Raw genomic sequence first — 27,005 nt, forward strand, 5'->3', positions numbered from 1 at the left:
TCTTGATAAACACATTGTCATCTTTACTAAACATCACTGAACTATACAGCCAGGTTTTATATCTATAATAGGAAAATAATTCTTTAATTCACAGAAGAGGATTTGAGAAATCTTACAAAATCTCTTTGGAGCTCTGTCCAAAGTGTCGATTACTTCCTAGATTTCACTGGAAAAAATTCAGAAATTAAAAAGGAGCCTCAATTTTACTTAAATACAAGTTAACCGTATTTGAATCTCTGAAGGGATCAAGCATTTATAATGCTTGCTTCTAGCAAGGAAGATTTACCTTTTGCTCTGTATATGGCTTAAATTATATGATTAAAGAAAAGTCAAAGTATTAGTTGTTTGAAAAGAAATGCACAGTTTCCTGAAATAAAGATTTTAATTTTTTTTAACATTTATTTTGAAAGACAGTGTGAATGTGTGCACTTGCATGCGTGTGAGGAGGGGAGGGGACAAGAGAGGGAGAGGAGGGGGGGCGGAGAGAGAGAGAGGTGGGGCCGGGAGAAAGAACCCTCAGCAGGCTCCATGCTCAGCAAAGCCCAATGCTGGGCTGGCTCCCACGACCCTGGTCATGACCTGAGCTCATACCAAGAGTCAGACACTCAACCGACTGAGCCACCCAGGTGCCCCATAAAGATCCTAGTTAATAAAAAGTTGGGGGAGTAAAAGAGGTTTTAAGTAGTTGAGTAAAATGTTGGGATTTTTGTATGTGGCTTTTCACAGGGAAATAGGAGACAACTTCTTTCTGTTTTTCCCACAGTAGAAATCATGGACAGTTTCTGAAGTGGCATATTTTCCTTTAATATTTCTGCTTTGAAGGTGGAGAATTGGGGAAACGACTGAAAAAAATGGCAGCACTTGCCCCTGGAGAAATCGGTAGCAGTCACTGTCACTGTCGGTGCTTCCTCCCCACGAAAGAAAGCAGAGGACACCTTGACGTTTATTACAATGGCAACAAAATGAAGATCTTGGCAAAGTCAGAATCAATGGAAACACCAGCACCATGGATACGGCAAAGCTTTGGCCTCAACCACCTGTCTGCTGGGAAAGTTGCTTGGGTAGAAACAAAATGCTTTGGCATACTGCGTTTTCTAAACTCATGGCTAAATGAGGTCTCAGACTCCTTAAAACCTTAGATGAGAAGGCTGCCTCAGGGGGGCTAGGTCAGTTAAACATCCGACTCTCAGTTTCACCTCAGGTCATGATCTCACAGTTCGTGGGTTTGAACCCTGAGTGGGCACTGTCTGTGCGGAGCCTGCTTGGGATTCTGTCTCTCCCTCTCGCTGCTCCTCCCCTGCTCCTGCACTCTGTTTCTCTCTCTCAAAATAAACTTCAAAAAAAAAAAAACAACTAAGATAAGAAATGAGCTTCTAATGCAAACTAAGTCCTACATCTAAACAAATAGATAAGTTTCCCTTTTATATAAATAGATGAGCAACTCGTAAAGTCACCAGCTCTATGGAGGCTATGGTATCTGGGCAAGTTTTTGGTTTTGTTGGTATTATAAACTAAGTTCTCATCCTTGACTGCCTCCTAAAATAACAAAAAGTCCCTCTGAAGGATGAACATAGGTGGGAAATTAAACGACCTAGCGTAAGACGCAGATGGGATGAGATTACACAGAGCGTATTGTGAGTTAAAGAATATACGTATCTATGCAAAAAGGCCTAGAAGCACAGAGACCCAGGAGCAGTGACCACCCTCACTTTGTACCACTTCGGACTAAACAAACCAGGTTTCCTTGAGACATGGTGTTCAGGTCCAGGGGAGGAAACGCCCACGCAGGACCTGCGACATCTGGTTCAGAAAGCAAGAGCACTCTTGGCCACTAACAGATTGTGTCGAGAGAAAACAAAGAGTCAACGTGGTATACTGAGTGTATAAAAATCCATGAATTCATAATGACACCAAAAAAAAAAATGAGCAAAAACTAAAGTTAAAAAAAAAACACACCTCATTTGTCACCAACAGGTAACAACTAGGGCATCAATTACTTTGGAAATTGGTACACGCTGGGAAAGGATGAAGAGCATTCATCCTGTCTGTCTTATACGTATAGTATGGGGGTAGGCAGGCTATCATATTCTTAGTGGATGATGGGGAGTGTTTTAGAGAATTACAGTTAACGGATATTGAAAGAATGATGGAATTGGATAATGATCATATTAAAGCCTAATGAGCTAGTTGACTCAGGCAGGGACTAGTGTTGCCATGAAAACATTTAACAGAAGGTTGATGGGAAACTTTACAATCTAAGAGTCACCTCCCAGTCCACCGATCCAACTTCAAAAGCTGGAAAGGGAACAGGCAGGACCATCTGCCTTCTGTTACCATGCAGCACTGAAGGACACCGGACGTCCTAGGAAGTCTTCTGGCCACAAAAAACTGGACATGAATTTAATCGATCCTCTGGGCTGGAGGATCCTTTATAAAAAATATAGAGGCTAGAGAGAAACACGGAGGATGACACCACTGAGAGACAGTAAGACGAATCTCAACTGGGGGTCCATTCTAGGACAATGGCTTCATCTGTTAACAACCTGACAGGGCTAGTGGGATGCGCTTCTAGATTAAAGGAGACGTGTGAGAGAGAGAGAGAGAGAGAGAGAGAGAGGGAGGGAGGGAGGGAACCACACACAGTGCCTGAGACTCCTTTTGATCTCAAGTCAAACACATCAACCATACAAAGAGGTTGGAGAAAACAAAGAACTGAATACTGACTATATACTCACTTCGTCAAGTGCAACGATGACACTGTAGTTAAATAGAAATGTGTCCCTAGTTTTAGAAGATGCATATAAAAGGTTGGAGAGGGGCGCCTGGGTGGCTCAGTCGGTTAAGCGTCCGACTTCAGCTCAGGTCATGATCTCACAGTCTGTGCGCTCGAGCCCCGCATCGGGCTCTGTGCTGACAGCTCAGAGCCCGGAGCCTGCTTCGGATTCTGTGTCTCCTTCTCTCTCTGCCCCTCCCCTGCTCATGCTCTGTCTCTTTCTGTCTCAAAAATAAATAAATAAAAACATTAAAAAAAAAAAATACAAAAGGGTTTTTTTTTTTTAAAATAAATAAATAAATAAATAAATAAATAAAAGGTTGGAGAGGGAATGATAGGATGTTAGTGATTTGTTCAAAGGATCTCAGTAAAACAAATTTTGTAGCAAGAATTAGAGTAAGAATTTGTTGCAAAATATTGGTAACTGGAATCTGAGTGATGCTTGTAAGGGGGAGAGTTCAATGTTCTACCTTCTCGGATTGAAGATGTGTGTAACAACAAGTTGCAAAGGTTTGTCTCATGCACATATGCATGTGAAATGGTTAGGGTTCTGGGAGCTCACACACGGGCTTTGGTAGAGGGTGGCTCACGGCCAGTGTGCATCCCGTTCTCAACCTGTACAAGTTGTGAGACCTTGGGATTAATCTTTCCAGGCCTCGGGGCACCTGGGTGGCTCAGTCGGTTAGGTGTCTGACTTCTCCTCAGGTCATGATCTCACACCTCATGGGTTCGAGCCCCATGTCAGGCTCTTTGCTGACAGCTCAGAGTCTGGAACCTCCTTCAGATTCCGTCTGTCTGTCTGTCTGTCTCTCTCAAAGATGAAAACACTAAAAAAATTTTTTTAATTAAAAAAAATCTTTCCGGCTCTCAATTTCCTCATCTGTAAATCAAGGAAAATAAGAATATTTGCCTCAAAGAATTGTTATAAGGATTAAGTGAAGTAATTAACACAAAGCCGGGCATAGTCCAAGTGCCCAACAAATGTTAACCATTTTTTGTCATTAATTATCAGCATAATAATGAATAAAACTATACAAAGAACAGGATTATCTCATATTTACACAGCATCTTAACATTTAACAAAGTGCTTTCAGATGTATTTGTTTATCTCAGTAGTAATATATCCCGTTTTAACAGAATGCACTTAAACTTTTCAGATTCTCTGGGACTTGGGCTGTTTTGATTACCCCAACATTTTAATTAACTGGTATCTACTTGGTAAAAGTTACATGGATAGATGATTATTAATTTTCAAAGAAGCAAAACAAAGTCCTGAATACTAATAAGGGTTTGTTTTACAGTTTAGAAAGGTAGATTTCCTGCTGGCTCACTGTCATTAATATCCAGCGTAGCAAAACTAATTTGGACACTGCACTTTCTCGTCGTTGAGATTTTTCCTAAGTAGGGGGTTATACTATATCTTATACCAAATAGTTCCTGTCTCTGTCTTTAATAAACACGGAGATAAACCCCGGTTGATCAACATCTGTGGTGATTACAGGGTTATTAAAGTTTTCAAGTTCTGAAGAGAGAGCTTAAGAACATAAATGAGAACACTCATTATGAAGCAGGTAGCTCTACAAAGCTGAGTCCCCAGTGCAAGGTAAGTTTCTCTTTGGTTTTTGCTGCACCTGTAAATATGGAATCCAAATAGTACAACTTGATCAGGGTCACTCTCAAAAGGCAGCGCAGCCCTGGATTCAACTCATTGGATAACTGGCAAATGGAAATAGGTCCAAAAGGACTTGACCTTTCTGGGGTGAACGAGTGGAACGTTCATCTTTTTCAGCCTCCCGGTCACAGATAGATGCAAAATCTGTAGATATTTGCCAACACATCCACATGACGTAAATCCCCCCTTGGTTCACAACATGCCTACGGTTGTCCTTTACCCAGGAGAACGTCTTGATAAAAACAGATAAAATCCTTAGACCCATAGAGTGCTCTTTCTAAATGTTGGTATCACATTCTGTATCTCCCCTGTTACTAAGTAACGCCGTGATCAACAACGTAATTGCTGCATTCATTAGACTAAAAAATTTTTTTCAATGTGTATTTATTTTTGAGCGAGAGAGAGACAGAGTGTGAGCGGGGGCGGGGCAGAGAAATGGAGACAGAATCCGAAGCAGGCTCCAGGCCCTGAGCTGTCAGCACAGAGCCCGACGCGGGGCTCGAACTCACGAACCAGGAGATCGTGACCTGAGCCGAAGTCAGACGCTCAACTGACTGAGCCACCCAGGCGCCCCGCCTTCATTAGATTTTACATTTCTCAAGAGGAGGGAAAAAATATCCTTTCTTTTGTATTCTCCTTGTCTAGTATATGCCTGGTATGTTTGAACTGAAAAAATGTTGACCTAATTCATTCTTCACAATAAAGATGTGCTGTCCTTTGAATTCGGAGATGACACCACCATCTGAGCACTAATTAACTGACATGGGCATCGCATATGGCAAGGTATACATCTTGCCCCCTCACTTCTTGTCTCCTCCTTGGAGTCAAATGCCAACATTTTTAAGGCACCCGACTAAGGAGTAGAATCTGTAGCCATGAGATAAGTCTAAGTATTCAATGCCCACAGTAGAAACCATCTATTTTTAAGAAGTAAATTGAAATTATACTTAACAGTACAACTGACTTGGGAGGCATTTATACTGATTCATGTTTCTAAATTTTTTTTAATGTTTATTTATTATTTTTGAGACAGAGGGAGACAGAGCATGAGTGGGGGAGGGGCAGAGGGAGAGGGAGACACGGAATCTGAAACAGGCTCCAGGCTCTGAGCTGTCAGCACAGAGCCTGATGTGGGGCTCGAACCCACGAATCACGAGATCGTGACCTGAGCCGAAGTCAGATGCTTAACCGACTGGGCCACCCAGGCGCCCCATTGATTTATGTTTCTAAACTTTTTTGACTTTAGTCACATTAAGAAATACATTTTTTGTCAAACCCATCCTTTACACCCATTATATATTTATTTTTTCCATATATATATATATACGTTTCCAAATATATATATATATTTTTCCATATATATATATATATATAATACATAAAATGGAAAAACTCACAAATCAATGCTACAACATATATGAAATAATAAAAATACTGGTCACAATTCACTACATGAACTTCACGATCCCTTAAGGGTTTGTGGACCTGACAGGGGCTCGAACACACCAACTGTGAGATCATGACCTGAGCTGAAATCAAGAGTCCGACGCTCGACCAACTGAGCCACCCTGGCGCACCACCCCCCATACTATTTTAATCATTATTCGCCTTTGGGTCATTTTGCAACAATCCCAGATCATCTGTGTTCCCAATCCTTGCTGACTTTCTTGTCTGGAACAGAAATCCCAACATCCGCTGCATTTCACATACCCACTTTCTGTCTAAGGATGCCCAGATGACATCCCTCATGGACTGATGTGGCCAGCTCTCTCTGATTGCTTCTGGCTCTTTCCTCAGTCAGCAGGGAGTCAGCCCCACTGGCCTTTGGCTCCCCGAGGCACGTGAGGAATAGTAATCATGCCAGCGGGCCGCACTGTGTTGGCAGAATCCACTGCTGGTGATTACCGCAAAAGGGGAATTTAAAGAATGTCGTGGCCTTTCTGTCTCAGAGTTAACGAAACCATGTTGACAGAGCTTGTAATGTAAAAATGCCCCTATTTGAAGAGACTGTCAAATTTGTGACCCCTGGTCCCCAAACGCACGTCCCTGATTGCCCGGAGCCCCTTCACCCTCTTTTATGCTGCATTCGGTGTAGCAAAACGCACCTGTGTCCTATCACCGATGTAACACCAGACTTCTATTACCGATGTTTCTTTTACCTAAAACCTGTTCCTGTGTTTTCTGTCTTAATGCAATGTCATGTTTGACTGTCATCACCCCAGGGGCTTGATGACGAGAAAGAATGCTCGTTGTATTGTACACAAAGTAATTACATTTGAGAGTATTGCAGGGGCTCAGAATCTAATGTGAAAAATGTCAATCAACAATGTGCAGCACAAAAGGACGCAGAATTTTCCAGCTGTAAAAAAACCCACGAACTCTAACATCTCAAGACAATAAAAGAAAAATCTAACATCTTAAAACAAAAACAGAAAAACATCTAATAGCAAAGTTTTAGCATCCTGGTAAGCCAGATACTCCTAGTGAGTTAAGTGTCCCATAAAGCTTAAAATTCTACTTCTTTGAAGGAGAATTTTTAAAAAATACTGAGTATGAGGGAGAAACCTAGAAACCTTAACTGAATGTGGATAAATTATTTTGTATAGTTTGATTGCATTCCAGCATTTGAATTAATCACAGTTTTGCAAACCTGTGGAGCAGAACTATAGGAAAGTAAGGCTCATTTTCAACATCTGAAAAAAGCCTATACCCAGAAAAACATAATTTTACTGCCTTTTCAAATAATTGTCATATCTATTTGTTTTCTATTTATGGCAATGGTTCTGAACCAGGGGAAAGTTTGTCCTCTCCTCTCTCCCTCTAGCAAATATTTGCCATTTTTTTTTTTCAATTTTAGAGGAAGAGAGAGAGAGTGGGGGAGAAAGGTGGCAGGGGGAGGGGGGTGATGGGGGAGAAAGAGGTAGGGAGGGAGGGGGAAGGGAGAGAGTGAGAGCAAGAGAGAATCCCAAGCAGGATCCATGCTTTGCACAGAGCCAGATGTGGGACTAGATTCCACCCAGGACCCAAGGATCATGACCTGAGCCCAAATCAAGAGTCAGACATTCAACTGACTGAGCCACCCAGGCCCCCCAATTTGGCAATTTCTAGAAACATTTTTGATTGTCATGACTTGAGGGATGGGTGGGGGATATGCTATTGGCTTCTAGTGGTGTGATGTGATCAAAATATATATTTGGTCCTTGTCCTTGGCTTTTGGCCCCTCAAGCCCTTGGGCCCTTTAGAGTGATAGCTGATAGCTGTGTCTTTGGTATGCTACGGAGATGACTGGTGGGCAGGGCCCCTGGATAGCTTTCAGGGTGGCTGACCAGCAGAAAGAGAGAGCACAAGGAAGGGCTGGAAACTTCAGTTCCACCCTCCCAACTGGAGAGGGGTGAGGGGCTGAGGTTGACTTCAGTCGCCAGTGGCCAATGATTTGATCAATTCTGCTTACATAATGAAATCTCCATTAAAACCCCTCAACAGTGGGGTGAGGAGGGCTTCGGGGTCAGTGATCATATCAAGTTGCTAGGAGAGTGACGTGCTCAGAAACGGCATGGAAGTTCTGTGCCCATCCACCCACACCAGTCTTCATTTTGTCTGTTCCTGAGCTGTAGGCATGACAATAAACCGGTAATGGTAAGGAAATGATATTCCCCAGTTCTGTGGGCCATTGTACAACCTGAAGAAGGGGTCATGGGAAGCCCTGAATTATAACCAGATGGTCAGAGGCATGTGGGACACTGTGAGTGGTGTCTGAAGAGGGGGGCAGTCTTGTGGGACTGAGCAACTCAGAACTGACTGGAACTGTAGGATACGTAGTTAGAATCCAGAGGGTAGAAGGGCTGGATGTTGGTGTAGAAAAACCCCACTCATGTATCAGAAGTGTTGTGAGTAAAGATCTCAGAAGAGGGTGGAGACCAGGGATGCTGATAAGCATCCCGTGATGCACAAGACAGCCACTCACGGCCAAGGATTATCCAGCCCAAAATGTCAATAGTGCCAAGGCTGAACAACTCTTGTTTATATGCATAGCTGTGGAATATTTCCAAGATTAGAAAAATAGCGGAAAAAGAAGCTTATGAATAAAACCAATTTAGGCATAATGTTTATGACACTATTAAAATTACAAGGTGGTGACTGTAGATGAATGCTGACGTCAGAGGGAAATTCAGAATGTATAAATTAAAAACAATTTAATGTTTGGTTATTTTTGAGAGAGAGAAAGAGAGAGAGAGAGAGAGAGAGAGAGAGAGAGAGAGAGAGAGAAAGAAAGAAAGAAAGAAAGAAAGAAAGAAAGAAAGAAAGAAAAAGAAAGAAAGAAAGAAAGAAAGAAAGAAAGAAAGAAAGAAAGAAAGAAAGAAAGAAAGAAAGAAAGAAAGAAAGAAAGAAAGAAAAAGAAAACATAAGCAGGGGAAGGGCAGAGAGAGGTAGACACAGAATCTGAAGCAGGCTCCAGGCTCTGAGCTGTCAGTGCAGAGCCCTAGGGGGGCTCGAGCCCATGAACTGTGAGATCATGATCTGAGCTCAAACTGAGAGACGCTTAACTGATTGAGCCACCCAGGTGTCCCGAGAGTGTAATCTTAAATTCATCATTTTAGGAACCTGCTTTATTTCCTTTTCAAGGATATTAGGATCATTATTATTCAATATGTTCAATCAGTAATTTATCTACATTGTCTAAAATGTTTGAACTGCTTCTGAATATTAGACTAACAGCTTTTGTTTTTTTATATCCATACATATCTGATATAGTAAGGTAGAAGCTGGCTGCCTGAAGTAATTAATACAGTTTATAAAGTTGACTAATGTTTGCAATTTATGCATTGCAGGGAAATAGCGTGATACACCCAAATGGCTGTGAACATCAGCCATATTTCACTTCTGTGATATCTCATCTTCCTCAAATAACAATTTAGAGACATAAACTCACACCATGTGCTGTGCTCGGTGTATTGAAACAATTTACGCTGCCATTTTAATTCATTATTTAAAAATCATTTTTTTTTTCTACAGGGATTCATGGGCAAAGTATTGGTATAACATTTCCCGTTTCCAAGGAACTCTATGATTTTCAAATGGCATTTTATTGAGAGAGAGCCTGGCTTATTATCATATCTAAATGTCAGACTGGCAAGAGAAGATTATATGTATAATGATGAAAATGAAAACTGCTGTTTCTAAAAGCTCATTTATTTAGCTACTATGAGGTATCGAAGTGTTCTTCAAGCAAAACTGCATAATTTTTGATTTAAATATTTTGAATAAAGCATGCACTAACGGCAATGCGTTCAGTTTCTAAGAGGAAAGAAATGTAGCTTTAGTGACTTTCGTTAAAATACAGACCCACAAATTATTCCATGATCTTTAGGAGTCTGCTTGCTACTGACAACTACAAAGATGTCTTCACGATAAATTTAGAAAACAACACACGTCGAAAGTATTGTTTCCGTGGAAGGGAGTTATGCGTCTAAAAGCATGGCTTGTTAACTTCCCCATTCTAAGCATCTACATTAGAAAGGATGTATCACAACGAATATCATTTCTACAGATTGGGAAACAGGTCCAGAGAGGCAAGCGCTAGGTGCTAGACCCTGTGCTCAAGGTCAAATAGAGAAGTGCTCATAGGTGCTGAGACTAAGGTGGCAACTCCCATCTCCAAAGCGATTGCCTCCTTGCCTCCTGCCATGTGCCCATGGCCTCCCTCCCAGCGATGAGTATCAGCCTCCAGCTCCCTAGGTTCAAGGGTTTTCTCCCTAGAATGGCTCAGCCTTCCTATGTATGGCAGTGTTCGAATTAGGCCATATGCTATCTCCAGTGAGAGAAACAGCTTGCATGGACAAAGAAAAGGTATTTTAGTCAAAGATTATTATTTTTCAGCTGAACCTGCTGAGAACACAAGGGATATACTAGGTATTCCTATTTTTTGCTCTTTAAAAAGTACGTGGGGAGCCTGGGTGGCTCAGTCGGTTAAGCGCCGACTTTGGCTCAGGTCATGATCTCACGGTTTGTGAGTTCGAGCCCCGCACCGGGCACTGTGCTGACAGCTCAGAGCCTGGAGCCTGCTTCTGATTCTGTCTCCCTCTCTCTGTCTGCCCCTTCCTGCTCGTGCTCTGCCTCTCAAAAATAAACAAACATTAAAAAAATTAGTTAAAAAAATAAAATAAAAAGTACTTTATCACAAATGGGCTCTAGGAAGGACGTCAGCCTGTCAAAAAGACTCTTCTATTTGGGGCTCTGGAAACGCAGATCTCATTGCGACATGGCAATCATCCTTACAATGTATAGAGCCCTTGATGTGTTGAAAGTAATTTCCGGTTGTTATTGTCTAACATGTCAACGGTGGAAAGGAAACACCCTTTCTTTCCAGAACAAGAAAACAGCCTGTAATCAAATGGTTTGTCAACAGCACTAGAATTTTTAATTATCATTAGTCCTCGGCTCTGTCAATTACAAAAGGTTGCCTGCCAGGACATCCTGGGATTCACCTTTATAAAGTCTTGCTACCTAGGGAGTCTTAAAGATAAACGTTGCAGAGAAGAAATTAACAAACGGCCTTTGAGAGTTTCACATTTTTAATGAACAGAAAAAAAAAATACCCCTACCCAAGGCCAAGCAGTTTTATCCTGAAAATCATTTTCTAACAGAGCGACTGATTCAGGATCCCTGCACCTGAAAGAGACACAGACTTGGACGCTCTGTAGTTACAACCCACAGGGAAGTTTTAATCTGTTAGCACCGCTGGCCCCGGCAACGGTTCCCTACCTCCTCCCACCCTGACTGCACGTACGGGAATTTGAAAACCAAGCGGCTCTTGCACAGAGGAGAGCCGGCTTATTAGAGGGCCAACACTGCAAATTTCTCAGTCTCCTCTGTGTTTGCCCTGCAATAAAATGGAAAACAATTTTTACTGCCCAGAGGATAGGACTGTCTTCTGGGTACCCAACCCTGGAAGTGGTCAGCAAGTTCTGGCTCTGGTTTGAGGGCTATTTCAGAATGCCATTCACTGTTCTTTCCACTTAATTGGTGCCGAGTCTCCATTTTGGAATAGGATTTTGCTCCCTTGCATTCTTTCCATAGGGGGAGAAACAATTTTCCAGGCTCATTTCCCTGAGAATTGCTTACATCTCGACCGCGTTAGTTTAAGTAAACTGTTGATAAGATTGCGGGAATACTAAGGTCTTTACCCTCAAATGCCTGGCAGACAAACACCAGTAAGAAAGGCCACATTTTTAAAGTCAGGGTGTTCAGAAGAACAACCCACATGTATTGGATTGTGCATGGAGAATCTCATGTTTGTGAGATGCTAGACAACCCTGGGGCGCGTGGGAATAGGTTACAAATAATGCAGGCCTGTGTTCTGATTTCCACAGCTTCGTTGTTTGGAGATGCATTTGATGAGTGAACATTCAAAGGCCCGAGGAACATGCCAGAGAGCACAGAGCACCTGCCCGTGACAGCAGAGTGAGCGCGGAAGGGTCGTCTCTGCTAATGAAATGAGAGAACATTTTGACTGCCATCACGTTGTGTCCAACGACAAGGCTTGGCACCAAATGCAATTCTGAAAATACCGGACTGACTAAAACGTTCCTTTGCAGATGAACTTGTAAACAGAAGGGGGGCTTTAAATCAAGGAGGACTAATTATGGAAGCAGGAGTAAAATTTTTATTTGGACTGAAGCCTAAAGGCCAAACAAGTGGACCCTATGCAGGCAATATTTGGTCTCGTCCAGAGGAAGAGACTGTGGGATTTCAGTAAGTCAGAGGCAGTCCTGGTGCCTCTGTTTTTGGGGCACCACTTTTTTTCTCGTGCACTGATGACAGGATCCTGCTTTGCACACTCTCCTCGTTCCTGGCTCCTTTCTAAAGTTTCAGCTTTCTTGTTTACTTTTGTTTCTTTCTGGGTGAGTCTGTTTTGGAAGTCCTTTTTCCAGGACAAGGTGGAAAAGAAGTGAACAGTGGTGCATAGTGAGGGGAGTAAGTCAGGACGAGATGGCGGTTCCAATGGTGCCTCTAAGTCTTTGGTCATTTAGAGGCTCCTTGCCCAAGGTTGGTCCCTCTTTCCTCTGTGTGCCCAGAGGGAGGATCAGCTTATCTCTGGAGGAAAAAGGAACTTATGTACATATTTATGCTAAGATAGGAGGAAAAAAATATGTTGATTCCTCTTGGGGGAATTCAATTTTCATTCATTCATTCATTCATTCATTCATTCATTCATTCCTTCCTCCCTCCCTCCCTCCCTCTTGGGAGAATTTTACAGTTTTACAGAGACAGAGGCAGGGTGCGGATTAGCACGTAAATCTAAAGGAATATTACCTAATGAAAAAAGAAAACTAAAACCTTCTTAAGTAGGAAATCACATCACAAAGTCTGCTTTTGTCTGTGAGGGTTACAAGGACCTGAGACCAACTTGCCCAGACTTTTCTACTCTGTCTCTCCTGGATTTAACATGTTCCTTTCTCTCCCAATATTGAAGATCCCTACATATCTCTGACTATTTTACCTGAAATTTCTTATACTTTCATATAAGCTCATTGACTCTTATTTTTTCACATCAATTTCATCTTGAGCCCATGTGAGGGGACTCAGCCCTGAGCTACCCTAAAGTGAACCAGTGGTTTGATAAATCCAGTGGGCATTTGTTAACTGACACACTAGAACTCTCAGCAGCGTGCAGTGTCATTGTCTCCTCCCCCTATCTTGAAACACACTCTGTTCTTGGCTTCTGTGATGCATCTGGCTTTGCTTCTGAGCTCTCCTTTTCTGTGTGTGTGTGTGTGTGTGTGTGTGTGTGTGTGTGTGTGTGTGTGAGAGAGAGAGACAGAGAGAGACAGAGACAGAGAGACAGAGAAATCCTTCTCCTTTCCCTGATTTTTAAATGCTAAAGTTCCTCAAGAATCAGCCCTCAGTACCATGATGATCTAATTCCTTACTTTCTGCCTCATGCACATCTTTAATTTCACCTACCACGTAAAAGCTCGTAATTTCCAAGTGAGTACCAACCTCTCCCCCAAGCTCCAGGCCTGCCCAACCGGTCTCAAGGGCAGCTCATCTATAACCGGAACAAAAATCAATTCACTAGCACTGCCCCCCCCCCAAACCTGGCCACCATTCAACCTTTCTGACTTAGAGAACACCCCCGTCTTCCTCTGACCTCCAGAGGCCAAATCCTTGCGCTGGCCTGACCTTGCTCCCCTTCAGCACCAACATCTACATTCGTGCAGAGACCTCCTGGCTTTGCCACCTGACTATCTCTCCAATGCTTTTCTCTATTCACCCAGCCCTCTTTCAAGTCCTGTCCACAATCATCTTTTCCCTGCAAAATACTCTGCTAATTCTCTCTGCTTTCACTTCACAGTCTTCCAACCCCAGAGGAAAGGATGTTCAATTAGCAGGTCAACCAACTCATCTCTTCTGGTAACTTACAAGCCTGGAGTGATTTTCCTAAATCCTTAACACCTGAGCTGACTTTGACTTTCTCGGTCCCAGCCTGATTGCACTTTGGTTCCCTGAATATGCATTCTGTGCATACCCATCTACAGGGTTTGCAGATGCTATTTGCCTAGCTGCAGTGCCCTCTGCATTTACTTGCCCAGCGAATACTAATTATTGCCTAACCAGCTAATTCATTAGAAGTCAGCTCAAATCTAGATAAAATGTCACCTCCTCCGGGAAGCTCTCCCAGAACCATTAACGTGTGTCTCTCTCCCTCACGGCACCACACACATCATGAAGGCAAGGAGCATGCCTGTTGTATTCACCGCTGTGTATGCAGCATTTTGTAGGAACCCAGAAAGTGTTGAATAAAATGCGTGCATGTGACAAAGTGAACGAACACAGCAAAGGCAGGTGCGTGAGGCGCTGCGGACTCATCGCAGGGCCTTTGAATCTATATTCGTATCAAGGGATGTTGTAGATTAAAACACGTGACTGGACACTCATTTGTAGCTTTGTATAAATTTCACCATGAGAAAGAGTCCCTCATGGAGAACGAAACTGAGAATCCTCAACTTAGATCATAAATAAACGCATTTACGAATCTACATTCTTCGAGCTGTCAGAGGAGCAAGATCCTTAGTATTAGAAAATAGGCTTCCTACTTAGTCTGCACATTGTAAAACCCAGTGCCTGAGTCATCATTCAGTGAATTTCAAAGTGTTTATTAAACGAATACGTATTCTCACAGGGAAATAATGCATACCTTTCATCACGAATGCTACTTTCCGCTCTAAATAAGCCTTAATGATGCTTAACTTTGATCTGCTGTTGTCTCTTCTAATGTCTTTGTGATTACAACTTCATATTTTAGAAAGAGAAGCCCTTAGTGGATAATTAGCAGCAATCAAGAAAAGCTTAAACATGCCATAAAGGTAAAGATTCTGTCAAGAATAATTTTCTTTGTCGGTAATTTATGTGGTGAGAGGGGCTGAAGGCATATATCCAGCAGCAGGAAAGTTCGAAGAAACATTTCACGAGAACATTGCTCTCAAGCCAACCTTTCTGGACCAGCCACCCACACCGGATGAGAGGAGTGTTTCTGAAAAGGATGGTTTGTACATTTTGTGTAGGAGGCCGCCACTGAAGCCTGATTATGCTAACAGCTAATTAAGTTCTAAACATCTCAACTGCATCTATCTTTAGAGTCAGGCCTTTTTTTTTTTTTTTTTTTTTCCTCCTTTTATCCAAATAGTCATAGTCGATGAGACAATACCAACAGTAAGTTCACAGGGATAAATACTGTGATCATTTCAGTCGGACTTTAAGAAATACTACTCTCATCTTTGGTGAATTCGGCAAAATCACGGAGACTCACACGGCAGAGCCAATCAACACCTCGGTTCTCAACGGTACAGATTTTGTGATCTATATAGAAATTTAGAGGCATTACAAGAATGATCCAGGGAATTGAGACCAATTAGAGCGTGCGCCTAGTCCCTGAAGTGGCAAACCTTAGAAGCTCCTTAAATATGAGATGAAGGCACAATATACTTAAGGGGAAGAAATTGAATAAAGAGACAACAGCGTTAACACAGATAGACATTTAAACTTGTTAGTTCAACTAAAAAGCTCTGCCTTGGGAATAATTCACAGTTTACCTCCGAGACAGAGGACACCTGGTTAAAATGATACTTTCAACCTCAGAAATCTTCAGATATTATTGATTTTTTCCCATTTTTCAAATAATATTAAGGAACGTAGGTTATGCATTCATTTGGATTTAATATTAATTGAACTAGAAAACTTTAACCTCTCCTAGTGAACTTATATTCAAGTATAATAACTAATTTACAGTCTATCAAATTTATGGTTCAAGTAATATTTTGAGCCACTTAGATGCAACTAGTCATTTGCTGTTCCTCTTTGTTCTTCAATCATAATTGAACTTTCTTTTAGCCAAATGTTGCTATTATTTATTTTTTTTTAACATTTATTTATTCTTGAGAGAGACACGGAGCAAGACCATGAGCAGGGGAAGGGCAGAGCGAGAGAGGGAGACACAGAATCCCAAGCAGGCTCCAGGCTCTGAGCTGTCAGCACGGAGCCCAACGCGGGGCTGAAGCTCACGGACTGTGAGATCATCACCCGAGCCAAAGTTGGACGTTTAACCAACTGAGCCACCCAGGCGCCCCTAAATGTTGCTATTTTTATCAAAATGGTATTTACGGATATTTTCCAGGCTAGGTGAAATTTCATGACATTCTACCGAAGTGAGAGCCGTTTGTCCACATACGAGTAAAGAGTTCCCGGCCAGGTAAAGTTAGTTTTATGTAATCAATATACAATAATTATCTATAAATCAAGCCATTTATCAAAAGCTCTAGGATATACTTCCAGTGATTAATTCCACCAACAATAACATTCCCTTTACAGCCCTTTATCATTCACAAAGCACTTTTACATACTCCTATCGATTAACTCACAGAAACACCATTTTAAAAGTAAGATGAGGCCATCAAGAGGCAGTGTAACTGGACTAAGACCAGGTGGTTGGAAACGACAAAGGGAAGAAGCAAAGTCCGAGGCTGTGGCCCCACGTTCAGGGTACTCTTCACACAGAATCTGTTCCAGTGAGAAGTATGGTCACCCTTCCTGGCCTGTAACTGTCAGATCTGAACGTTGCCGTATTTGTTTTCCCTGTCGTCTTTGGTTGAAGCATGTGTGCATGACCTCACAGATGCCCAGAGTTCATGAGATGCAAGCACAGTCATCTTTATAGAGCCGGGAGGACGCTGGGAAGGATACAGGTAAGTCAAGGCGCCTTCCCATCACTGACCCATTTCAAGCCTGTGACCAGACTCAACTTTGGGTCAACAGGACTTACACAAAAACTTTCATTAAAGAATCTAACATCTAGCCGGAGACAGAAATAGACCATAGAATGCTTTAGTTTAAAAGAGGTATGGGGCGCCTAGGTGGCTCAGTCGGTTAAATGTCCAGCTTCAGCTCTGGTTATGATCTCGTGGTTTGTGAGTTCGAGCCCTGTGTTGGGCTCTGTGCTGACAGCTCAGAGCCTGGAGCCTACTTCGGATTCTGTGTCTCCCTCTCTCTCTGCCCTCCCCCACTTGAGTCTGCCCCTCTCTCTCAAAAATAAATAAACATTAAAAAAATAAAATAAAAGAGGTCTGACTTTTTCTAGTAACTGCAAAAATACATACACAGTTGCTCACGTAGATTTTAGATAAATTTTCAAGATTACCAGCCATTATATATATACAAAAGGTGTATTATACGACACCTATTTATATGGAATGATCCATGGTAATCTTAATCGACTATATATACTCAAGAAAAAAATGCTAACATAAATTATAAAGATCAATTTTTGTATAGCAAATGTTCCTCTAAGGATAAAGTCCAATAATAACAAGGGACTTTTATAACTTTTAAAACTGATAGGGTAGTTTAAATGGCCCCCTCTGCCATCTCAGTAGGATTAGTGCTAATACCAGAAGCTAAACTTAGCATTAATATGTATTTTGACCGAGTGCAGGAAAAAACCCCAGAAAATTAATATCTACCACCCACAGTACAGGCAATCTGATGACTGTGCGCAGTTTGGCGTTAAAACTGCCTAGTGCGATTCCTGAGCAAATCTTGGCAAAGGCACGGCTGCCATTTGACCTCTGGATGTGTGTGTCTGTGTCCCTCCAAAGAGCGGAGGAAACAGAAGCAACCATATGGGCAAGAAATTGTGAATATATTGACAGCTTTGAAGATAATAGAATTTTATCAGTCAAAATGAATTACAGTACTTATTTTTTTTTTCGTTCTAGACCAAAGTTTTAATCTTCCTAGATTCTCAAGGCAAAAGCAATTAAAATTTTTTTTTTTTTTTTGGCTTTTGAGGTTACTACAAAACCAACCAAATTCTGCCCCTGAACTATCTCTTTACTGATAAATTTTTGTCAGTTTAATCCTTCAGGTGTCCTGTGTGATATCACTACTAAATTGCTTTCACTTGAATTAGTTTGGGGGGGGGGCAGAAGAGGGGAGACTTATAAAGATTGCCATTTTGTAAAAGAAACCTAGATTTGTGTGTCAGAAAAAGCCAATCTCAAATAATTCCAACTCTTTGTCAAACAAGTTAAGGGTTTTTTTTTTTTTTCATTTTCATTTTCATTTTTAAAAATTTACATCCAAATCAGTTAGCATCTAGTGCAACAATTTCAGGAGTAGATCCCTTAGCGCCCCTTCCCCATTTAGCCCATCCCCCCTCCCCACAACCCCTCCAGTAACCCTCAGTTTGTTCTCCATATTTATGAGTCTCTTCTGTTTTGTCCCCCTCCCTGTTTTTATACTATTTTTGTTTCCCTTCCCTTATGTTCATCTGTTTTGTCTCTCAAAGTCCTCATAGGAGTGAAGTCATAGGATTTTTGTCTTTCTCTGACTGACTCATTTCACTTAGCATAATACCCTCCAGTTCCATCCAGGTAGCTGCAAATGGCAAGATCTCACTCAAAAAAAGTTAAAGGTTTAAAGTGGATACAATTGTATTTACGTTAGTAGATACAAAAAGGATAATTAATGGGATATGTACTATCTCCTATCATTCTGGTAACTTAGTGCCTCGGCCGTTCAAGAGAAAGCAACAGAGCAACAGGGTATTTGCAACGGAAATACTTCAGCTTTGTTATTTCCCCTACAGTTTCACAAACAACTATTGCACACTGTGGCCGCCATTCATCCATCAAGTATTTTCAATGGGAGAAATAATGTTTGCATTAAATTATTTATAGGGGGTTTAAAACTTACCATTTTTCCCTTGTGGAGATGATCTTGCTCCCCAAATTAAGATTTCATGTTTAAGAAGAGACTTACAGAGGAAGCATCCTATGTAGTAACTACCTTGAAATTTGCTAGTTCCCCCCTCTGAAGCAAGTGATTTCTTCTGTCGGAGTGCTGGGATTTGTTACGTCCAACAAAATAGTTAATCTTCTATTTATTCAAAATCAACTTTGAAAAATCAAGACTAAAGTCAAAGGAATAAAAAAATATCACTTACTTTGCTTTAGCTTCTGCGTCCTCATAGGCTTTATTAGACACGTCATCCAGTCCTCCAATCAAATGCTTGAAAGAGCTGTAAGGAAAAACACAGTCATCAGGATAAATGCTCTGCAGAGTCCTAACAATGGCTATCTCGTCAATGATACATTGAAACAATCTAAAAGGATCTGACTAAAAATGAAGTCAAACATTTAAACCAGATACGTCATTAAGAAACATAGCAGATAATGATACTGTCTCTGACAACGGTGACCTATTCCATCGTGTTTACCTCCGTGGTTCCCAACACCTAGAACTGGACCTGGTGAAAGGAGATATTCAAAGAACGGCTGGAATAAAGTCTGTGACACACAAAAGGACATATGTCACAAAGTGGGTCAACTTTACTAGGGATCATGACAAGATCTACCAATTATGGAATGCCTACTGCAAGCCTACTGTAGGCACTCTTCTTTTAATTATCATGAACATATATTGATTCCAGGTCTACAACACACTGTAAAAGACAAGCATTATTATCTCCACGTGCCAAAACTGTAAACTAATCTTCAAAGGCAAAATACATATGCAGAAGACAGGCACACGACAGAGGAGAATTATAGGAGAGTCAACTTGTTTTGGACGGATGAAGATACTGACTTTAGGATCAACCAGGAAGGGTGATACACCAGTGCAAACCCAATCTATCCCATAGCCTGCATGGACCTAGAACTGTGTACAGACTTTATATAATGAAGTCTCATCTATTATAGGTCTACAATATAAAATATTACTGGGCCGGCACAAAAGGAAGACACACACACACACACATACACACACACAAGAATTACCCTTGAAAATTACTGAATGCAACCAGATACCAGAACTCTTATGTGCACTACATTCTGGCAAGCAGTGAACTGAACAGAGGAACAAAAGGAAAATCTACATTCAAAGTGCTCACATAACAATCAAGGCCCTCACTTACATGGTGCTTATATGGTGGCTACCACTGAATGCATTTTACATGTAGTAACACACACTTTAATCGTTACAGCAACCCTGTGAGTCAGAATTACCTCCACTGCATAGATGAGCATCCAAAGGCATGAGAGGTTATGAAACTGACCTGAAGTCATACAGCCCAGCAGCGTGAAGGCTGGTAGGGAAGGAGGCCACCATTCCCCCTCATACCCTCAAGACCTACACTGCGGCTTCCGGCCAAATCACTGTGCCTTCACGACAACCATAAAAGCCCCAGCGACGTCTAGCCTACGCATGGAGAATGGCAAAGAGCTGTAAGGAATTACATTTTAATTTTAAACCTCTAGAATCTCAATGCACAGAAAAAGCTTCGTGTGAGTATCAAATAATAAAATATGCCTGGTCAGGTGCTGAAACATAGGGTATTTGTTGATTTAAAGTTAAACATTGCTTAACCACTTTGACACACACTGGTTTTTGTTTTTGTTTTTATGAAAAATGTGTAAAGAGAGACTTGACTCTTCCTTGGAGGCTGGCCAAAAGGAGACAGGGCAGGTATGACATCAGTCCTGTGGGTAATGATCTCATCTGAGGGGCAGGGTAAGTGGAATGCTGAGCTAAAACATGAAGTATTTCTAATACAAAAAGGGATCAAAAGGAAGAGACAGAAGACTAAGGAATCAAGAACCACAGAGCATCAAGTTTTCTGAGGTGAACTGCATTAATGAATGTCAAATGAATGGAGGCTGCCAAAGGCGATGGTCCTTACACAACTTTCCAAAGACATATAATTAGTGATAAAATAAATGATAAATAATAATCCCTTGCGGGGCTGGTTCAATATCTGCAAAACAATTAATGTGACTCATCACATCAATAAAAGAAAGGACAAGAACCATAGAATCCTCTCGAAAGATGCAGAGAAAGCATGTGACAAAATATAGCATCCTTACTTGATAAAACCCTCAAGAAAATAGGGATAGAAGGAGCATACCTTGAGATAATAAAAGCCATATATGAACGACCCAATGCTAATATCGTCCTCAATGGGGAAAACATGAGAGCTTTTCCCCTAAGGTCAGGAACGAGACAGGGAATATTCACTCCCACCGCTCTTATTCAACATATTATTGGAAGTCTTAGGCTCTGCAATCAGACAACACAAAGAAATAAAAGGCATCCAAATTGTCCAGGAGGAGGTCAAACTTTCACTTTTGCAGATGACATGATACTCTATATGGAAAACCCAAAAGATTCCACCAAAAAACTGCTAGAATTGATCCATGAATTCAGCAAAGTTGCAGGATATAAAATTAACGCACAGAAATCGGTTGCATTCCTATGCACCAACAATGAAGTGACAGAAAGAGAAATCAAGGAATCAATCCCATTTACAGTTGCACAAAAAAAAACCCATAAAATAACTAGGAATATATCTAACCAAAGAGGTGAAAAATCTATACACTGAAAACTGGAGAAAGCTTATGAAAGAAACTGAAGAAGACACACAAAAAATGGAAAAAGATTCCATGCTCCTGGATAGGAAGAATAAACATTGTTAAAACGTTGATACTACCAAAAGCAATCTACATATTCAATGCAATCCCTACCAAAATAACACCAGCATTCTTCACAGAGCTAGAACAAATAATCCTAAAATTTGTATGGAACCAGAAAAGACACTGAGTAGCCAAAGCAATCTTGAAAAAGAAAACCAAAGCAGGAGGCATCACAATCCCAGACTTCAGGCTATACTACAAAGCTGTAACCATCAAGACAGTATGGAACTGGCACAAGAACAGACACTCAGATCAATGGAACAGAATAGAGAACCTAGAAATGGACGCACAAACGTACGGCCAACTAATCTTTGACAAAGCAGGAAAGAATATCCCATGGAATAAAGACAGTCTTTTCAGCAGGTGGTGCTGGGAAAACTGGACAGCGTCATGCAGAAGAATGAATCTGGACCGCTTTCTTACACCATACACAAAAATAAACTCATAATGGATGAAAGACCTCAATGTAAGACAGGAAGCCATCAAAATCCTCGAGGAGAAAGCAGGAAAAAACCTCCTTGATCTTGGCCGTTGCAACTTCTTAACACGTCTCCAGAGGAGAGGGAAACAAAAGCAAAAATCAGCTACTGGGACCTCATCAAAATAAAAAGCTTCTGCACAGAGAAGGAAACAATCAGCAAAACTAAAAGGCAACTGACCGAATGGGAGAAGATATTTGCAAATGACAGATCAGATAAAGGGTTAGTATCCAAAATCTACAAAGAACTTATCAAACTCAACACCCAAAAAACAAATAATCCAGTGAAGAAATGGGCCAAAGACATGAATAGACACTTCTCCAAAGAAGATATCCAGATGGCCAACCGACACATGAAAAAATGCTCAACATCACTCATCATCCGGGAAATACACATCAAAACCACAATTAGATACCACCTCACACTTGTCAGAATGGCTAACATTAACAACTCAGGCAACAACAGATGTTGGTGAGGATGTGGAGAAAGAGGATCTATTTTGCATTGTTGGTGGCAATGCAAGCTGGTGCAGCCACTCTGGAAACCAGTATGGAGGTTTCTCAAAAAACTAAAAATAGAACTACCCTGTGACCCAGCAATTGCACTACTAGGCATTTATCCACAGGATACAGGTGTGCTGTTTCGAAGGGACACATGCACCCCCATGTTTATAACAGCACTATCAACAATAGCCAAAGTATGGAAAGAGCCCAAATGTCAATCGATGGATGAATGGACAAAGAAGACGTGGCATATATATATGTGTGTGTGTGTATGTATATATATATATATATATATACACACACACACACATATATATACACACATACATATATATACATATATACACATATATATGTATATACATATATACGTATATATATACATATATACGTATATATGTATATACATATATACATATATATGTATATATGTATGTATATACATATATATACATATATATACATATATATGTATATATGTATATATATGTATATATGTATATACATATATATGTATATGTATATACATATATACATATATATGTATATGTATATACATATATACATATATATGTATATATGTATATACATATATATACATATATACATACATATATATACATATATATACATATATATACATATATATATACACATATATACATATATATATATACATATATACATACACACACACACAATGGAATATTACTTGGCATCAAAAACAATGAAATCTTGCCATTTGCAACTACATGGATGGAACTGGAGGGTATTATGCTAAGTGAAATGAGTCAGTCAGAGAAAGACAAAAATCCTACGACTTCACTCCTATGAGGACTTTAAGAGACAAACAGATGAACGTAAGGGAAGGGAAACAAAAATACTATAAAAACAGGGAGGGGGACAAAACAGAAGAGACTCATAAATATGGACAAAAAACTGAGGGTTACTGGAGGGGTTGTGAGAGGGGGGATGGGCTAAATGGGTCAGGGGCACTAAGGGATCTACTCCTGAAATCATTGTTGCACTAGATGCTAACTAATTGGATGTAAATTTAAAAATAAATAAATAATAATAATCCCCATAGTGGAGATCAGTGTTCAAATACGATTTCTGCCATTGTTCTTTAAATGGTAGAGTTTCCCACCTTCCCATAGAACGTCTCAGTCATTGCCAAGGGAAACTCCCTATGCGAGATGGGTTTAAGATTGTAAAGTAAAGGGGTGCCTGGGTGGCTTAGTCAATTGACTGTCCGACTTCCGATCTGGTCATGACCTCATGGTTTATGGGTTCGAGCCTGGTGTCAGGCTCTGGGCTGACAGCTTGGAGCCTGGAGCCTGGTTTGGATTCTGTGTCTCCTTCTCTCTCTGCCCCTCCCCCACTTGCACTCTGCCTCTCTGTGCCTCTCAAAAATGAATAACCGTTTAAAAAATTAAAAAAAATTGTAATGTTAAAGACAGTATTTATTTTATTTTGAAAAAAATCAATAACATCTGGTTGATTTTCTGTTTTTAGAGATAATGTAAGATTTAAGCGCAGAGAGTTAAAAGTTTCTTGTTCAAGGTGACTCCAATTCTGCAGCACATCTGGGACTAAAATCTGCATTCCCTCATTCCCACTCCTTCCTCTACGAAACGTAGATATTTTTAATATAACTAAATCCAAAACATTGTGAAAAGGCCCTGACAGAGGGGAAACAAAGAGCACGCTGTGGTAAAAACCGAAGAGGAACAGCCAGTATGGGAGCTTTTCAAATACACTCAGACTGTGTTCTTACGTGTTTGACACGCAGAGTAATTTGGGGAGTTCAAAGAGTTAAAAAAAATTCTTCCTCCTATTTATTTGACCTAAATATATTTTATGCAGGATAGGATATGATCAAAGATTTAGAGGGCGAATGGATGGCAATTATGGTAAGGATGAAGGCCTTTATAACTTAAGAAAACCTGTCCACCCCACTAGGGTTGGTTAAAACTCTGCAGATCGCTTTTCGAAAAGGCAGTTTCAAACTCCTATTCGCAGAGTATACAAACGTAAAATCCTCCATCTGGCGAAGCTCTACAGAAAGCATCTAATCACAGGAATGAGTTTAAAAGTAAGTCGAGCCTGATTGAAAAAAAAAAAACACACATTTAGACTGGTTACGAGCTCTTTAGAGCCATTTTTGTTAAATCTCAGTCATATCCAATGACAAGCATCACATTTGAAAAGAATGAACAAAAGTGGCATTTCCAGAGTGACTTTTTTGGTGTAAGTTTTAAGAGGCCTTGATTTAAAGTACTAATTTTCTAGGCGGTGCTAATGATTCAATATTTATTATCTTTTTTTTTTTTTTACACTAGATTAGAAAAAGTGAAGGGGATACCATCAGTTTACAAAGGCCCCTAACTTGATCAACAGGAATTTACTTCTGAAATAAACTCCCTCTAATTAAAGAAAATCCTTTCCATCTAAAATGTAATCAATTTATTACTATAGAAAACTTTTAAGAACTGTGAGAAGAAATTAAGAAGGCATCGGATTTCTCTATCCACAAATAACTAACGGGAATATCTTTACGTATTTCTTTTCACTGTTTTTTTTTTTTTTTTTCTGCAGAGCTCTATTGTTGTCTGTTATAGGGCTGTAATCATAAAGCATCTGTGATTTATGTTGATTTCTACCTTAATATTAGGGCTGAAGTGTATACTTTTATTTTTAAAAACTCATAAGCAGTAGTTTCACAAAGAGTAGGTCATTGTATGTACCTACTCTGGAGAGTACCCACTAATCCGTGGCAGACACAACACACGCACACTTACGCACACACACACACACACTTACGCACACACACACACACAGACAGATGAAGAAGTGTGGCAACTGTGCACAAAAACATTTATATTTATACTCTCTATTACAGGTTAGACATATGGAATTTCTTTTCAAAATAAAATATCCAGGACAATCATCTTGGCTTTGAAATTGGAACCATATGTCCTTTGGAAATCATCTTTATTTAGAGAGCAATCCTGGCCAAGTAACATTTTTTTGAAACACAGAACAAAGGCTTCCTGCTAATATTCTAAGTGTTCTCCAACAGTAAGCCCAACATTATGCTTCTCTAAAAGTTTAAGAAAATGTGCCATCTTCAAGCTGTATTAGTAAGTTCCAAGTGGTTGTCTCTGTCTGTGTATCCCTGCACTCATCAACGAATATTTTAAGAATCTTGATAAGCTTAATTGACGGTGTTACAGAATTTATTATTCCCGATGCAAGCATGAATGTTCCATTTTTTTCTTCCTTCTCACAGATTTCCTAAAGGAACACCTGCCATCTTTGTGGACCTACATCAAAGAGACGTTTGGAAAATATTACTATAGGCATCGGACACCTTTTTAAATATTTACTTAGGTCTGGTGACATTTCTTGGCTACTAAGAGAGAGGACTTTTGCTGTTTTATTAAGAAATTATAATGCAATGGTTTAAAAAGTTTAACAACAAGTCTAGTCTCTGGGAGACTAGAGAACAAAGTTTGTTTATAAACAAACTCACAATTCGTGTATGAGTTATATTTTAGCCTTGTGAAATAAAAGAGCCAATTTCACATACATTCTAGAATAATTCCAGAACAAATGAAGAAGACGTTAATGAGCAACAGACTTTTATTCAGGGTATTTCAACAACAAAACTTACTGCATGTTGAGGCAGTATTAGTGAGAATCCAATTTTAATGAGTCTTGACAATATTTTAAGGGGGTGGACAAAACGTTATGAGGGGAGAACATAGAAGTAGCAAGAGCAAACGGAAAATGCCTTTTATGTTTAATGCTGGTATTTCCAACATTCTTGCGACGAAGGAGTGGAAAAGAAAGACAGAAAAAGGGAGAAAAGGAAGAGGAAAAGAGGGATTGGAAGAAAGGAGGAAGGAGGGAAGGGAGAGGAGAGAAGGAGGAAGCAGAAATGCTCCTTCCACACCGAGAATGGTATTTATAGAAATTCTCCTTCAGAAATATCATAAAAGGCTATGTTTCTTATTCTAGGAAATTTGTCTGTTTCAGAACATGATAGTGACAGTAACTCAGTGGGTAATAATTTCAGTTATTAAGATGCTTTCATTATTAAGCCAAAACATCCTTTTGAACACAGCTGATTACTCAGTGGTGTATCTAAAAAGTGTGTAATTTTGCTCTTTGGTTGCGATATGATGAGACTTCATCTAGAGAGAAACGGGCTATTATGTTATTAGAAGAGTGGTCCGCATACCAGGGGTGAGCATTATCATGTTGCTCAAAAATGATAGCATTTATATTTCACTTTACAGTTTACAAAGCACTTTCTCTAATAATAAATTACGTATGCATTCAATAATACCTATTAATCGATTTAGTCGTCATGATCTTTTCTCCTCTATTCCACCAAATTGTTCAGAGATCCTGTCTAAAAGTGCTTAAAATCATTTTTTTTTTCAAATTCAAAATAGGGTGGGAGAAAATCTCCAAACATATTTATAACAGATACTCTTGTTTATATCTTTAAGTAACATGGTATTCTATTCTTAACAGTTAAAGATG

The 27,005-nt window shown here is 40.2% G+C and overlaps 1 protein-coding gene across 7 annotated transcripts in view; it reads right to left on the reverse strand.

Moving 5' to 3' along the window:
* Nucleotides 1–27,005, reverse strand: part of PRKG1 (protein kinase cGMP-dependent 1) — a 1,254,852-nt gene that overhangs the window by 90,921 nt on the left and 1,136,926 nt on the right. For all 7 annotated transcript variants that reach the window (XM_023240288.2, XM_023240287.2, XM_023240289.2 and 4 more), the window contains one exon: nt 18,946–19,020. In XM_023240288.2, coding sequence (XP_023096056.1) covers nt 18,946–19,020 — 75 coding nt within the window. The remainder of the gene's footprint in view (nt 1–18,945; nt 19,021–27,005) is intronic.

This window comes from Felis catus, chromosome D2 (genome assembly GCF_018350175.1).
Source record: "Felis catus isolate Fca126 chromosome D2, F.catus_Fca126_mat1.0, whole genome shotgun sequence".
Taxonomy (NCBI): domain Eukaryota; kingdom Metazoa; phylum Chordata; class Mammalia; order Carnivora; family Felidae; genus Felis; species Felis catus.